This window comes from Paramormyrops kingsleyae, chromosome 20 (genome assembly GCF_048594095.1).
Source record: "Paramormyrops kingsleyae isolate MSU_618 chromosome 20, PKINGS_0.4, whole genome shotgun sequence".
Taxonomy (NCBI): Eukaryota; Metazoa; Chordata; class Actinopteri; order Osteoglossiformes; family Mormyridae; genus Paramormyrops; species Paramormyrops kingsleyae.
In genome coordinates this window covers 20,443,370-20,459,327 of record NC_132816.1, presented here as the reverse complement: position 1 = coordinate 20,459,327, position 15,958 = coordinate 20,443,370, and the positions used below count along the sequence as shown (strand labels likewise).

Sequence of the window (15,958 nt, the reverse complement as noted above, 5' to 3'; positions counted from 1 at the left end):
ATAGATATTATACACGTGTGAGAATAATTGAACAAATCATTAAGCTAATAAAAACAACAAAAAAAGAACTAACTGCAAGCTTGGGAATTTGTTAGGGATTAACTTGTTACATTATGTGTTAATGTTTTAGGATTGCAATATACTGTTTCACAATGTATTACACAAAGCTAAGAACACAAAACTATTTAAGCTCATAATTACCCTCAATTTTTTCTTCCACGTAATTAGAAGAATGTTCTACTCCAAGTCATCACTTGCCTTTTTAGCACAAAATATGTGGAAATGAGCAATGCATAAAAAACATGCAGGTGTTGAAGACCTCTGGCTGCATTGTTGTCATTCTTGTCCTGTAGCACAGACAAGACATGTATAGCAGATATTAGAGCACACACACACACACACACACACACACACACACACACACACCACCTGTTTCTCACCTAGACTTCCATTCTTCCGTTTCTAGTTCAGCTTCAGCAGCTGAGGTGCCAAAAGCAGAAAAGAAGGAACACAGCAGATGTAGAGCTTCCCTGAAAACAAAGACACAGATGACCTGCCTGTAAGCCTTGTGAGGTACGAGGGGAAAGATTCCTCCATGGGGGGTGGGGCAGTATATCTAAAATTATTATCACTGTATCTTTCACCTTTTGGACGGTGACGGTATTATATCACAGTATTACCTTTTAAAAAAAAATATGAGGAGTAGTATGTTCTGTCCCTTTATGTAAATAAAATATTTTGATTGTATATTAAGTACATGTATCATTTTCAACTGGGAGACATGAGAAAGTATGAATGGCATGTATTTTGCAAAAAAGCCAGATGATCCTGATATAAACTATTATGTGTTACGACAAAACTAAAATGGCCAGTTATGTCGTGCCAAAAGAAGAACACTTTTGTGGTCTTTTTTTGAGCCAAACTGTATAAGGAAGCAAAAAAACACACAAATGAAAGCATGAAGGCTCACAGCTATTAAAACGTACATTCTCAGGCACGATGACAGATTCTCTGACACCAGGTTCTGCAAGAGGAACCAGCTGATCAATATGCTCAATTATTTCCTGTGTTGCTCTTTGTGATACGTGGAGAACAGTGTTTTCAAGATGAAGCCAGGCAGCTTAATCTGCAACTGTCCCCCTAAACTGTCAGTCTACTGGCTACTTCAGATATGAATTCATTTTCATCCAAGGGTTCTGCTGGTCCGTGTTCGACGGCAGTGTTTGACACACCTCGCACAGCCACTCATCATGCATCATTGTCGGATGTATTCTGATATTCCCTGCATTTCAGCATTATATGTGGAATAAACATTTGTTTTAAACCTGCAGGTAGTAAATGGACATTTTGTGCTATCTTTAAATGCCCCCCTGAGATGAATAAACACACCCACCTCAACAAACGGCTGCTTAAAATCACACACAAGGCAATGAAATTCAACTCTGATTCAAGACTGTAATTTTGTAATAATATGAATTCAACTTAAAGAAACTAATTGAGTTATTTCCAAAAATCAATTTTAGTTGGTTAATTAATAAGAATGAGTGAAATCAGTTTATTTTGGAATGTTAAGTAATGTTATCGTTTTGCAGAGCTGTTACGATTACTCCATTAAACTCAATTACTAATTAATTCATTTAAACCACGAACTTCTTTACACAGCGTGTAGAGTATGGAATAGTCTTCCTGCTAGTGTAGCGCAAGCTAAAACCCTGGGTTTTCAGCGATAGATAATACCTTAACAACTCTGCGCTATTAGTTAAGTTCCCCCCAAACGAGTTTGATGGGCCGAATGGTCTTCACCCGTTTGTAAATTTATGTTCTTATATACTAATTAGCATATCGATTAAAATTTACCATCTCGTCTACGCGCTAATATATAGGGAGGCGTCGCATAGGAAATGAAAATAAATAGCGAAAACCATCTGTTGTGTGGAAGCACTTCACATTAAAAGTGAATGAAAATGCAGTCGTCTGTCGGTATTGCAAAGCAGAACAAAATATTAATAATCGCTGTTAAAAGTTAGCACCGTCATTTAGCCGTATCACCTTACATAGTACGGTACATGTTAACCATATAATATTGGTTTTAATGAACAGATATATTGCGTGTTTTGTGCTATATGTTTGTACTGCTGGAGGTTGTGGTTCTAATTAAAGACACTCATGCTGACCAGATGTTACCGTTCTGTTACCCGAGGTATAGTGCGCCATCTACTGGTAGGGAGAACTCACATACAAGGATCAGAACACCACATACACTATATTGCCAGAAGTATTGGGACACCCCTCCAAATCATTGAATTCAGGTGTTCCAATCGCTTCCATAGCCGCAGGTGTATAAAATCAAGCACCTAGGCATGCAGACTGCTTCTACAAACATTTGTGAAGGAATGGGTCGCTCTCAGAAGCTCAGTGAATTCAAGCGTGGTACCGTGATGGGATATGCCACCTGTACAATAAGTCCATTCGTGAAATTTCCTCTACTAAATATTCCACAGTTAACTGTTAGTGGTATTATAACAAAGTGGAAGCAGCTGCAGGAAACAACAGCAACTCGGCCACAAAGTGATAGGCCACGTAAAATCAGAGCGCGGGGACAACGCATGCTGAGGCGCACAGTGTACAGAAGTCGCCAACTGTCTGCAGAGTTAATAACCACAGACCTCCAAACTTCATGTGGCCTTCAGATTAGGTCAAGAACAGTGCATGGAGAACTTCATGGAATGGGTTTCCATGGCCGAGCAGCTGCATCCAAGCCTTACATCCCCAAGTGCAATGCAAAGCTTCGGATGCAGTGATGTAAAGCACACCGCCACTGCACTCTAGAGCAGTGGAGACATGTTAAAGAACAGGAACTCCCTCTACGAGAACGCCTCTCATCGTTTTCTTTGGTTCTTACGCCATTACGTGTTAAAGAACAGGAACTCCCTCTACGAGAACGCCTCTCATCGTTTTCATTGGTTCTTACGCCATTACGTGTTAAAGAACAGGAACTCCCTCTACGAGAACGCCTCTCATCGTTTTCATTGGTTCTTACGCCATTACGTGTTAAAGAAGAGTACGATGCCATTTCTACTAGAAATGAGTTGTCAAACCTGGCTCATAGCATTGAGTTAATAAAAAATAAAAAAAACCTGGCTCATATATGCCAACGCATGTACTGTAAACCCATGGATTTCAAAGTGGATTTTCTTTAAAATGCTACTGTGAAAGTTGACCAAATTTGGTCGAGATATAGCCTAGGCCCTTGCCTTTCAGGGGGTACCAGATATGTTTGTATCTTAGGGGATAATCCTGAGAAATGAGCTGTCCAACCTGGCTCATAACATAAAATTATATGGACTTCAAAGTGCATTCTTTTAAATGGTATATTAAATCTGACCAGATTTGTTTAGGAAATAGCCTTGAACGTTGCCTTTCAGATGCCGTATGACTTGTTCATACATTATGGGAAAGTAAGACATTAATTGCATTTAAGTATACCCTGTACTTTGTATATACGAGTACTCACCCTTTTCCTATGCGCGATCGCTTTATTTTCCTAAACCGTAATGTACGGCTGATACCGTAATGTCATGTCTATGCGTGCACCTCACATTTTAAGCGCAGATGATTTGACCGTGTTTTGGCGAAGCACGAAGGCCAGGGACATAATCTCTGCATGGCGCTGGACCGCCAGCAACAGCGGTGGACATGAACTAACAAGATTTAATCCTCATATAACTTTCTGTAACACAAATGTTTGTGGTGTTGCCAGGTTAACATTTGTCGTTGGTGTTACCTTATTAACGATACGGCTGCGCAACTTCAGCGTTAACTTTAACAAGACACGCTCTTTCCGTTGTTAATCGAGACAACATTAAGACTTAAGGAAAAACGCATTATAAGTTACATGCAAACCTAACTCACCTACATGTGCCACTTTTTATGCGGGGCGGTTCCCGTGGGGGGCGTTCCTGTTAACGCCCTCCGATAAGATGTAATTCGATCCTTCTCGTTTAAACGCATAACTGGGCGCAAAACACGCCGTTTTCTAGTGTTTCCTCCTGCCTGAGTGTCTGATCTAGCGGAGGTGGGAGCTGCAGTCTGTTTGTCTAAAGTGAGCTTTATGCAAGAAACTCGCGCAGTGTTTCCAGTTTCTTTTCGCACTAATCTGTGCTTCTGGTTAGTTTTGTAAATATTTAACGATGTTGTTCAGTATCCGTATTTGATCGGTACACGTATTTGTTTCAGTGTGTATTTAGTTATTTTGGTTCCGTTACCGGTTTTCCTTCATTGTAGCCAAGGCTGATTGTTTTTTTTTGTCTGCTGTCATGTCTTATGGAAAGTACATCAATATTGTTATGCACGAATTTAAAAAATAACTTTGTGGCTATAATTAAGTTTGATGGGAGTGTATATATCATGTTCGCCAAAATGCCTGAGCCGTGGTCTTATAATCAACGTTGACAGTTTTTCTTTTGACACTTTTACCGCAGATTTCCGGCATATACTCCAGTCATGGCTCTTTCTACATGTAAGAAAACTCCTTCCGAGAAAACACCGATTTTCCAGAAGACTCCTGAGGGCCTGGTGTACAGGATCCCGTCACTGATCTACATTGAGGACAGTCACACATTGCTGGCCTTTGCAGAGGAGCGCACCTCTCCATCTGATGATCATGCGAAGAGCCTCGTCTCGCGGGAGGGGAAGGTATCCCCCGATAAAACCATTGAGGTAATGGTAGCAGCACCCCCACTCGTATTTTCAGATCGGGGGGGTCACTCCTGCACTCTTAGGTGCCCTGTTTTACCCACGTTTTTTCTGAGCAAATTTTTAACACTTTAATCCCTCCCCCCCTCAGTGGTCACCCTTACAAAGGCTGAATTCAGCAAGTTTGCCGGGTCATCGCACCATGAACCCCTGCCCAGTGTATGAGAAGAGCTCCAAAACGATCTTCCTCTTCTTCATCTGCGTCAAGACTGAAGTATCGGAACAGCAGCAGATTAAAACCGGTAAAAACGCTGCCAGACTTTGCTGTGTCACCAGGAAAGAGGGGGAGCAGCGCTGGAGCGCCGTGAACGATCTGACTGAGATTGTGATCGGAGCAGAGATTGCCCAGTGGGCCACGTTTGCTGTGGGGCCCGGACACGGCATCCAGCTGGCGAGTGGGAGGTTGGTGATTCCAGCCTACAGGTACTGCGTGACCAGCAGGAACCCGCAAAGTGCCCGGCCCTATGCCTTCTACTTCTACAGCGACGACAAGGGTAAGAATTGGAGGCTGGGTCAGAATGTGGAAGGAGAGTCCTGCGAGTGCGAGATGGCTGAGATCAGGGATGACAGGGGCCAGACCCGCCTGTACTGCAACGCCCGACACATCAACCAGGAGTGCAGGGTGGAGGCTTGGGGGAAAAGCCAAGAGGTCTGCTTCACAACGTTCTATCCGGCTCCGAAGCTGGTACAGGCACGGTTCGGGTGCCAGGGCAGCGTGGTGAGCCTTCCTGCGCCAGAATCCCATGCAGGCTCAGGCACCAGGTCCTGGCTGCTCTTCTCCCATCCCACCAGTACCAAGGGCAGGCTGGACCTGGGGATCTACCTGAACAAGAACCCCTTCCAGCAGTCGAGCTGGGAGCAGCCCTTGGTGCTGAACCCCGGGCCCAGCGGATACTCCGACCTGGCGTCCTGTGCTGATTACGGCTTCTTCGCCTGTTTGGTGGAGTGCGGTGAAAAAAAGGAGACTGAGCAGATAGCTCTGCTGCGCTTTAGCCTTGATGATGTGCTGAAGGCTATCGGTGAGAAACCCTAGGTTTAACCTGCTCTATCTTTAGCTGTCCTTTCGTATCTTTCTCGTGCCTTTTGTCAATAACATTTCAGCCACAGACACTGATTAACGCCCGAGTAAACGTTACCGGAGCATTCAGGCTCAGTGCTACATTAACGAATTTCAGTTTAGTACCTTAACTGTGTAGAAGTTACTTTGACATGTTTAAAGGTTACTAAAGTGTAGGTTTGTGAAAAACTCCATTATATCCGCTGTGTAATTTGCCTTTTTTAGTTTATTAAAGTGTATTCATTAAGCTCAGATTGTAACGTAGACGCTGCTCTCATTCAGGACAAAGTAAACCTTTATTTTTTGCTTAGCATATTGTACTCCTGCTTCTGTTTTATCTGTAGATATGTTGATCAAGTTTGGAACCTCCCAGTTTCTTCCAATCCTCCTGCAGCAAATATCCCCGTAGCCTCATAAATTCTCTATGCATGTCGTCAGTTATGTTAACCCTTCTGCAAGCTCTACTAATGTCTCTCAGGGGTGGTGTGACCCATAAGGCCTTAAAAATGTGTGTAGTCTTTAAATATAGAAAGCTTAAAAATCTTTGAAGAGCTCCATAAAAACTCTGATGCGATGTGTGTGATTTTTATGTATAACATGCAAGAACTTTAAAAATAAAATCATTAAGTCAGACTGTGTAATTTGATTCCTTTGTTTTATTTACCTAGTGTGAAATAATTATTGATTCAATCTATATCTCAGGCTTTACCCAGAAGAACATCAGGTGCCTGTACCAAAGCCGCCTGGCTAGTATCAGGCGTGATGATTTCCACACGCACCCTGTGAGGAGGGTCCCTTCAGTGCCCAGCCCACACTGACCATGAAGCCTTTCCTCACTGGTGCAGTGAGAACCAACCATATTAACGAATCCATTGCTGTACTTAGGGGACACTGGGGATAGTTGTAATGATGTTTTACATTTTGCCTGTACCTGAGACATCTTTAAAGGAATCACATTCAAAATTTGACACAAATTTGTATCCTCTATTAAAAGGTCTTATCTTTGTATCACAAACAGACAACAAATGGTCTAGCACATTGAGTAAAATGTTACAATTTACCCCATAGTCAGGAATAGCTGCCCCGGGTAAAATGTAAATGTTTAAATGATGTCAAAATATTTCAAGTTATTCAAAGTTTTTGCGTTTTTTTCTTTATTCAACAAAAGTTATGGGCATATATGCATATGTGTACAATGTATGTTAATCACAACTAAAATCAAAGATCATAAAACCAAACAAAATGTGCAATTGTGCATCAGTTTTAATAACTGAACTATAAAGTGCGCGTCTGCGTGCGTGCGTGTGTGTGTGTGTGTGTGTGTGTGTGTGTGTGGTGTTAGTCACCATCAGAATCACCATGCTGACAGATGTATTGAGCTCCTCCTGGTGTACAGGCTTGACGGGCCCACCTTGGCCAGACTGTGCATTTCACCCAATTTTCCCTTGACTTTGAAATGTTCAATACCTACAATGCAGAAGGTTCGTGGGCTTGAGAAGTGACCAGGTGGACAACTGGAGATATACCATGTCATCTCTGGTCAGGAGACCAGAGATGACAGGGGACTCCAGTGCAGGAGACCGAAGGTTTTATTTGGGAGACTAGACAACCAAATCCTAATTGCAAGGTCAGGGACGTGCTCAAAAGAGGAGATCCAGGAAGGTCTGTAGCTGAGTATGCACAAGATTGGGAGTAGGACCACCAGGCACGGTGGGCAGGAGTAGGTAGACCAGAGCAGGCAGGCGGGAACTGGATCAGGCTGGATCAGGACAGGCAGGAACAAGCAGAGCAGAAACAGACGGAGTCGAGACAACATGGGCCAGACAGAAGACTAGGAGAATGGAATGCTCATTTCCGCGCATCTGGCAACAATACTTCACAACGACGAGGTTGCCAGCGTGTCGTTTTGTGGTGCAGGAGGGGAGGAGCGCCAATTCCCCGTTACTGCAGGTTCCCCACCCATGAGGGGTGTGACAACCGTTAGAAATATCTCAGACCGTGGCAACCATGAACAAGTTTACCTTGTTAAGAGCAACAACATTAGCACTCAAAACTTGTATAAAACATATTTACATAGGCGCATAATAAAAATGCATTAAGTTTGAACAATGTAAGTGCGAAACAGGCACTGCTTTCACTAAAGAATTACTTTGATACAATGCTGGATGGGCTAATATCGGGCGTGGCGATCTCCGTCATGGGGGTTTAGGGAGCGTGCCTTATGGGGAGAGTGCCTAATTAGAGACCCCCCAACACCAAGACCTCAGTGCTCTGCCAGCGGTGAGCAGCAGAGCCCCTTATCACCGCTAAGCTGTATGGGAACAGGAGAGGCTGCATTGTCCAGCGTTTCAAAGGCCAGTGCAGGTAAGTCCACATATCTTCAACCCATTTTGGGTTTCTCTGCTTTATACAAAGGCGTGAAGTGTGGAGGATCCCCCCCCCCCCCCTTTTGGAGCACCGCTTTCCCCACCTAAGTGAGAAAATCCGATATCTTTTCACGATCCTGTGACCTCAGATATGACAGGTCTTGTGGCCATAGAGACGAGGCACATGGGGAGCTGTAAAAGCTGCCTGCTCATTCTTATGGGCGGAGCCTGACAATGAAGCAGAGCCTCGAAATGGGACTCCGCCCGGTCTTATCGGCTCCGACGGCCAGCCCAGGACCTCTTAGAGCGTTATGACTATTGGGGTGAGCAAGATGCCATGAGCTTCTATAGTTACACCAGCAGCAAGACCTTTGGCATCAGCACCTCCAGAATCTCCCTTTCCCAGGTCAGCTGACCCCCCGCCGCCTCAGCCCTCTGCTTACTCTCATCCAGCCTTTTCTGTCACTGGTAATTGCACTGAACATCCAGCAGGGGGAGCCAAAGACACACGACTTGACTCCACAAATGAAGAACATGCGTTCTTTGTGGCTTGACGGTGGGGTGGGGGGTGTTGATAGGACATGGCCGCTTTTAAATAAAATCAGACGTGGAGGCAAGGTGAGTTGCTGCAATGCTCCTGTGATGAGTTTTTCGATGTATCACTGTCACAGTCTGAGGCAGCACAAGGCTGCGTGTCCCCCTGCCGGCCCCCATGGGAAGGTATCTCACTACAAAGTCCTTCATTTACCCGTCAGGGTTGTCGTCTTTTTTTCCTTTCTTTTCTTTTTTCCTCCTTTTGTTCAAAGCAGCTTACAGACTCACCCATACGTTTTCAGCGGCTATTTATTGTAGTAGAAATAGGGCTTAATTTAATGGTATAACAGCAGCGTCCCCCAGACCTAGAGCCCATTGTTTTCTTGTCCAGGCCTTTAACCGCCACGCCACCTGCTCTGCTTGTGTGGTTTTTATTGGGTTTTCACTGGAAGCTCAGCCTAGCTGCACTTGTGCCTAGTGCCGGTGTGTAGTATGTATGTATGTGTGAAATGAGGAGTGATCCTGCATTTGCAGGAGTACATTGGAATGCTTCTCTTTGCTGACCCCATCTCACTCTCCATGAGACACACATATGCAGGTGAGAGCGAGCTTGGGGGTGACAGCACTGGGTCAGCCAGTGTGCAGTGCCTCTGGAGCTGGGGGTTAAGGCCGCCTGCACCAGTCGGGTCAGCTCCATCGTCAGCTCCATCGCCTCGGCCGCCTTGCCCTCCCCTGGGGCCCCCCCATGCTGGAACTGGGTCCGCTCGCCTTCCTCCCACCCTTCTCCTCTTGCCTCCGTTCTTGCAGCACATCGGCCTGTCCATGTTCTCCCCGTCCCGCCGACCAAAGCGCATCTACCAGATGACCTACGGGGTCCTGAATCTGCCCCGAAACCCGCTGCTGGACTGGACCTTCGGCCACTCGCTCATCAGCTGCCACGTGGAGCATCACCTCTTCCCCTCCCTGTCTGACAACATGTGTCTGAAGGTAGGGCACCCCCTACAGGCTAAGGCCGCACCTGCATTCAGGATGAATCCCTTTGCTCTTGTGTGTCTGCAGGTCAGATTTCTGTGACTTCTTGCTAGATCATATGTGCTGACAAATTAAGGGAGTGATAGCCGATGGTCTAAGCAAAGATCTACACGGTAAGACCTGAGATTCAGTGTTGGGTCATGGCTGCTTGGAGCCCAGCCTGGGATTACAGGACTCAAGGGAATCAACATGCTGGATGAGATGGCAGACCATCACAGAAAGAGACACCATAGTTTAAATATCAATGTGGTTTATCTAGGCAGGATAAAGGCGTTCTAGGATCCCACTCGCACCTTTGGCCACAGTGAAATGCTGCTTTCACATACTAATCTGCACTTTAACCTGCAGCAGAGCTTCTCATTTCCCGCTTGGTATTTTATTTGCTGGAAGATCAGCCTTTAGCATGAGACACAAGCACAGCAGACAGCTATGTGCTGAACCAAGATGGCGAAGTCCGCAAACTTCATTAAACGATGTCGACTACGTAACCACTAAGTCACACGCAAAAGCTTTAATTATCCCAGAAATGTTTCACTTTTACTAGATCTACAGCTATAAAGGGAAAATATACTAATTGAGATAAATTAATCGTGTTGTGTAATACATTTTCGACAATGACCACTGTATTAAGGCACTGTTAATAAACTGAAGATTTTTAAGACTAATTTGTCTCTTAAACAACCTGTTGCAGTTGTTTAGATGATGGAGGGGGAACAAGAAAAGTAAAATTTTTATGTTTGGTAGAGCTGGAGGAAAATTGGACATAAATGAACAACACAAAAAAATGTCAATAATATCATATATGGCACTATTGCGGCAACTTAAAGCAGCACAGGGGGAATTCCTTCACTGCAACAGTGTGAATTTGGAGTCTGTCTAGGAAAGAGAAAAGTACAGTGACTGATGTAGCCTAGGAGATTATGATTATCAAGTAGTTACCAGATAATTCCTGTTTCTTTGTTATATGGGTATGAAAACCGTTCTCGTAATTCAGTGTTTTTTATAACAATTGCATAAAAGTCACATCAATTTTGGAAACAGCTGGTTTCAGAGATAAGGTGTCATGGACTCGGGAGTTTCTGACATGGGGGCGGGGCATGGTGCAGGCAGGAAAAGGTGACCAATCCACTGGCTGCTCGCAGGAAAAGGTGGCCAATCCACTGGCTGCTCTCAGGAAATGGGGAACCACAAGGGAGCAAAACTAAAAGGGAAAAACAAAGACTAACTACAAAGGGTCAGGGCAAGAAGGGGCGGGCAGTACAAACATTAAACAGAATAACTCCTAACATTCTGAAATACACATGAAATACATTACTGACATAGGTTGACCCACCAGGGAACTGAACTAAGACAGGAATTTAAATACAGAAACTGAAACGGTTAATGATGCAGCAGAATTTCTCATCCTACAGAACAACAAATGTTGGATCATTTGTCCTCACTTGCTCTCTCTCATTCTTTGACACACGTATCTTGTATCTAGGGACAAGGCGGGACCTGTTTCGTACAGACCAATGAGTGGTTTGGACAAGGCGGGACCTGTTTTGTACAGACCAATGAGTGGTTTGGACAAGGCGGGACCTGTTTCGTACAGACCAATGAGTGGTTTGTGCAACAACACACCAGCACTGGACACTGCTGCACACATCATAACGTTGGCAGGAGCGTGGCTCCTCCTCCCCCGCCAGCCAAGGCCGCACTGCAAAGCCCCCGCCAGTGAGCAGATTCGGCACTGCGGGGAGCTCAGCTGTCCTCCTAGAACCTCGCGCAGTGAGGGACGCTGCGGATTCCTCCCTGTTCCCGTACGGCGCATGTGCTGAGAGCTCCGTCCATCTGGAGAACCAGCATGCATCTCCCACTGTCAGGTGTGTGGGTCATTCAGAGAACCAGCATGCATCTCCCACTGTCAGGCGTGTGGGTCATTCAGAGAATGACCACCCACTCCACTCCATTCTCCTCCCATCAGCCTCCTCTCCATTTTCTTGTTTTTGTTTCTTCCGCCAGATATCAGAAAAAGAATTAGACCTGTACTCCTGCACACTAACCCACTGGCCGACCAAATGCTCCACTTTTTATTTGTTTTGGGTGAGCTAAATGAAAGCATAATTTTCCTTAGTTTGATGGGGACAGGGTCAACCAAAATAAAAGTAAAAACGGTTTTGCACATGTACAAGAAAGATGGTTGAGAAGTTCAACTAATAGCTAAGCGACAGCGGACAGTAGGAGATCCACCCACGATTCTCTGAATGACCCACACGCCTGACAGTAGGAGATCCACCCACGATCCTCTGAATGACCCACACGCCTGACAGTAGGAGATCCACCCGCGATTCTCTGAATGACCCACACGCCTGACAGTAGGAGATCCACCTGCGATTCTCTGAATGACCCACACGCCTGACAGTGGGAGATCCACCTGCGATTCTCTGAATGACCCACATGCCTGACAGTGGGAGATCCACCTGCGATTCTCTGAATGACCCACATGCCTGACAGTGGGAGGGGTCTCACGTGCTTGATCCAGTGTGAGGAGGAGGAGCTGTGTGTTTGTATTAAGTGGACTTTATGCTGGAAACGCGCACAGTTGTATGAGGCACCTTTGTCACTCATCTGTTCCTCTGGTTGGTTTATGGTATATGTATGTATGTAAGAATGTCTTCGTCTTACATGGTGTTTACCTTTCAGCACATGTTAATACTTAACGATATCGTCCAATGTCCATATTTGATCCGATACATGTATTTGTTGCAGTGTGTATTTCTATGCAGTGTGTAAATTTGACCGGAGTTATATTTGAAATATTTTTAAGCCGTGGTGTTATTAACGACGTTGACACTTTTACCGCAGATTTCCGGCATATACTTCAGTCATGGCTCTTTCTACATGTAAGAAAACTCCTTCCGAGAAAACACCGATTTTCCAGAAGACTCCTGAGGGCCTGGTGTACAGGATCCCGTCACTGATCTACATTGAGGACAGTCACACATTGCTGGCCTTTGCAGAGGAGCGCACCTCTCCATCTGATAATCATGCGAAGAGCCTCGTCTCGCGGGAGGGGAAGGTATCTGCCGATAAAACCATTGAGGTAATGGTAGCAGCACCCCCACTCGTATTTTCAGATCGGGGGGGACACTCCTGCACTCTTAGGTGCCCTGTTTTACCCACGTTTCTTCTGAGCAACTTTTTAACACTTTAATCCCTCCCCCCTTCAGTGGTCACCCTTACAAAGGCTGGAATCAGCAAGTTTGCCGGGTCATCGCACCATGAACCCCTGCCCAGTGTATGAGAAGAGCTCCAAAACGATCTTCCTCTTCTTCATCTGCGTCGAGAATGGGATTTCGGAACAGCAGCAGATTATAACCGGTAAAAATGCTGCCAGACTTTGCTGTGTCACCAGAAAAGAGGGAGAGCAGGAATGGAGCGCCGTGAACGATCTGACTGAGATTGTGATCGGAGCAGAGATTGCCCAGTGGGCCACGTTTGCTGTGGGGCCTGGACACGGCATCCAGCTGGCGAGTGGGAGGTTGGTGATTCCGGCCTACAGGTACCCCGGGACCAACAGGAACCCGCTAAGTGCCCGGCCCTATGCCTTCTACTTCTACAGCGATGACATGGGTAAGATTTGGAAGCTGAGTCAGAAAATTAAAGAAGAGTCCGGGGAGTGTGAGATGGCTGAGACCGTGGATGACAGCGGCCAGACCTTCCTGTACTGCAACGCCCGAAGCAAGCACAAAAATTATAGACTGGAGGCTTGGGGGGAAAGTGAAGAGGTCTGCTTCACGGAGTCCCACTTGGTTCCGGAGCTGGTAGAGTCGTGGGCCGGGTGCCAGGGCAGCGTGGTGAGCCTTCCTGTGCCAGAATCCCATGCAGGCTCAGGCACCGGGTCCTGGCTGCTCTTCTCCCATCCCACCAGTACCAAGGGCAGGCTGAACCTGGGGATCTACCTGAACAAGAACCCCTTCCAGCAGTCGAGCTGGGAGCAGCCCTTGGTGCTGAACCCCGGGCCCAGCGGATACTCCGACCTGGCGTCCTGTGCTGATTACGGCTTCTTCGCCTGTCTGGTGGAGTGCGGTGAGGAACGGGAGACTGAGCAGATAGCTCTGCTGCGCTTTAGCCTTGATGATGTGCTGAAAGCTCCTGGTGAGGAAGCAAGCAGATCTCACCACTGCACCTTAGTCAAATGAAGTGCTGATGGCTACTGGTGACAGAGCCTAGGTTTGACCATCTCTATCTTCATCTGTTCTTTCATATCTCCTTAATAATAATAACTTTTATTTGTATAGTACCTTTCATACATACATGCAGCCCAAAGTGCTTTACAGAAATGATGAAACTCTGTTTAAGGTAAAAAGAGACAAAAGAAATAAAATTAAATAAGAGGAATACCTAGAACAAAAAGAAAATGAATAATTATCATAGAGAATAAAATAGAAATAAGGTGGCAAATATAGACTTAAAAGGTAATAAAATAAAACAAGATTAAAAACAGATCTACAATAGGATCCAGTATATCTGTGAAAGGTGGATAAGTCGTCCAGCACGATAAATGAATGTATAACAACTTACAGCAGATAGAAGGAGAATAGGATTGGACACGGTAGACAAAAGCAAAGTAGGCATGCTGGAACTAATGAACCAATAAAATGTGTGTATTTGTGTTGTCACAAAAGCAAAATCATGACTTCAATACGATACCTGCCTAAAATATTTTGAGGCCGATACTGAAACGATATCACAGTTAAAAGTTAAAACATCAAGAAAATTAATGGATAAATAGATGACAGAACATGGAACTTCAAATGATTTGTTTTTTTTTATTAATTAAATAAGCCTAACAACATATGTTGTCAATCAGTTAATCAGATACAATATAGCCTATTTTGTGATGAGCTGTTAGTTGTGGGTTTTTAACAAACATGAGTAGCTAAGGTACAATGTTGAGAGACTTATTCTATAGTTCAAAAACAAATATCATTTATCTCACCTGACTTATATGAGTGGTATTTAGCTTACTCCATAGCACTATGTAGCCTAAATAATGCACTACCTTTTGACATATAGGAACACAAGCCTTTCAGGTCGATTTTATGCAAAAAGTGAATGAATCAGAATGAATCTTTTAGGTGAATTGAATCAAACTAAGTGTCCCAAAAAAGGGTCATTTCACCCATCACTGGTCTCCTGTCTGTGAAAGCTTCGAGATTCCACCATGAATGTTAGGTCCTGCACTGTGGAAAGAGGACCTCAGCACAGAGTCTACTGTGATGCCCCCGTCACTCTCCTGCAACCACTTAAAAATTCTTGAAGAGTTCCAAAAAAACTGCTGCGAGTGTGATTTTTATGTACACGTATAACATGGAAGAACTGCTTTAAAAATAAAATCACGTTAAGTCAAACAGTAGGATTTAGTTTCTCTGTTCTATTTATTTTACCTAGTGTGAAATAATTATTGATTCGATCTACAATTTTAAAACAATACATTTTGTTGAACCAATTCAACAGTTCTTAAATGCAAGGTTTTTCGTAAAACAGACGCAAAGCGAAGCTACAGGCTAATAGCATCCTGGTAGCTGCCAGTGAGCTAAAACCGGCAAATATACCAATAAGCAATTTAGTATCGTTTCACTTTTACAGCTAGAATTGGCAAAATCACATGTAAAGCTCAGCTTTGTGAAACTGCTTATCCTGTAAGCAGGGCTGCCCAATTCTGACCTAATCAGTACAGCCCTAATTTAACACACCTGATACAGATAATCAGTCTCGGCCAAAGGTTCCTCCCCGTGTTGTCATGGCGTTTTCTCCGGGTTCTCCGGTTTTGCCCCACAGTCCACCCCATCCTGGGTTGTTCCCTGCCTTGCGCTTATAGCCTCCAGGGTAAGTCGATCGTGTACAGCAGGGCCGCCCAGACCTGCTCCTGGAGAGCTACCAGTCATGTGTGGGGCAACAGTACTAACCAGCGTGCCACCCCCTCTCGCTCATTCCTTATCGATTTATTACACAGTGGGAAGATAAAATGAAGAAAACAATCCGAAAGTCAACAAAGCAGTTTACTTGGAGTTTGTATGTGTTTGACGATCCGCAGTCCATAGGAGCTGCTATTTCGCTGCTGCCCATTGGACCTCCTTTCAGTCAGTGAGCGAAGAAAAAAAATAAAACAATGCGACCGGTTACTCACAGCTCCAGCGACCTGGAGAGAGTCTCCCTCCTGCGATAT

The 15,958-nt window shown here is 44.9% G+C and overlaps 2 protein-coding genes across 6 annotated transcripts; both read left to right on the top strand.

The window, feature by feature from the left end:
- The first annotated feature begins 452 nt into the window (after nt 1-452).
- Nucleotides 453-6,645, top strand: LOC111848418 (sialidase-3-like). 5 transcript variants are annotated; one of them, XM_023820392.2, is made up of 4 exons: nt 453-573; nt 4,482-4,719; nt 4,847-5,774; nt 6,515-6,645. In XM_023820392.2, exons 2-4 carry the CDS (start codon nt 4,504-4,506, stop codon nt 6,628-6,630), a joined length of 1,260 nt encoding a protein of 419 aa, XP_023676160.2. In that variant the 5' UTR covers nt 453-573; nt 4,482-4,503; the 3' UTR covers nt 6,631-6,645. The 5 variants fall into 5 exon arrangements, with proteins under 5 accessions (XP_023676160.2, XP_023676159.2, XP_023676158.2 ...); XM_023820391.2 differs by lacking the exon at nt 453-573 and adding an exon at nt 3,942-4,075; XM_023820390.2 differs by lacking the exon at nt 453-573 and adding an exon at nt 3,962-4,102.
- Nucleotides 4,019-13,928, top strand: LOC111848475 (sialidase-3-like). The gene is made up of 3 exons (XM_072703976.1): nt 4,019-4,075; nt 12,592-12,829; nt 12,957-13,928. The coding sequence occupies exons 2-3, from the start codon at nt 12,614-12,616 to the stop codon at nt 13,926-13,928; spliced, it is 1,188 nt and encodes a 395-aa protein (XP_072560077.1). The 5' UTR covers nt 4,019-4,075; nt 12,592-12,613.
- The last annotated feature ends 2,030 nt before the right edge of the window (nt 13,929-15,958 follow it).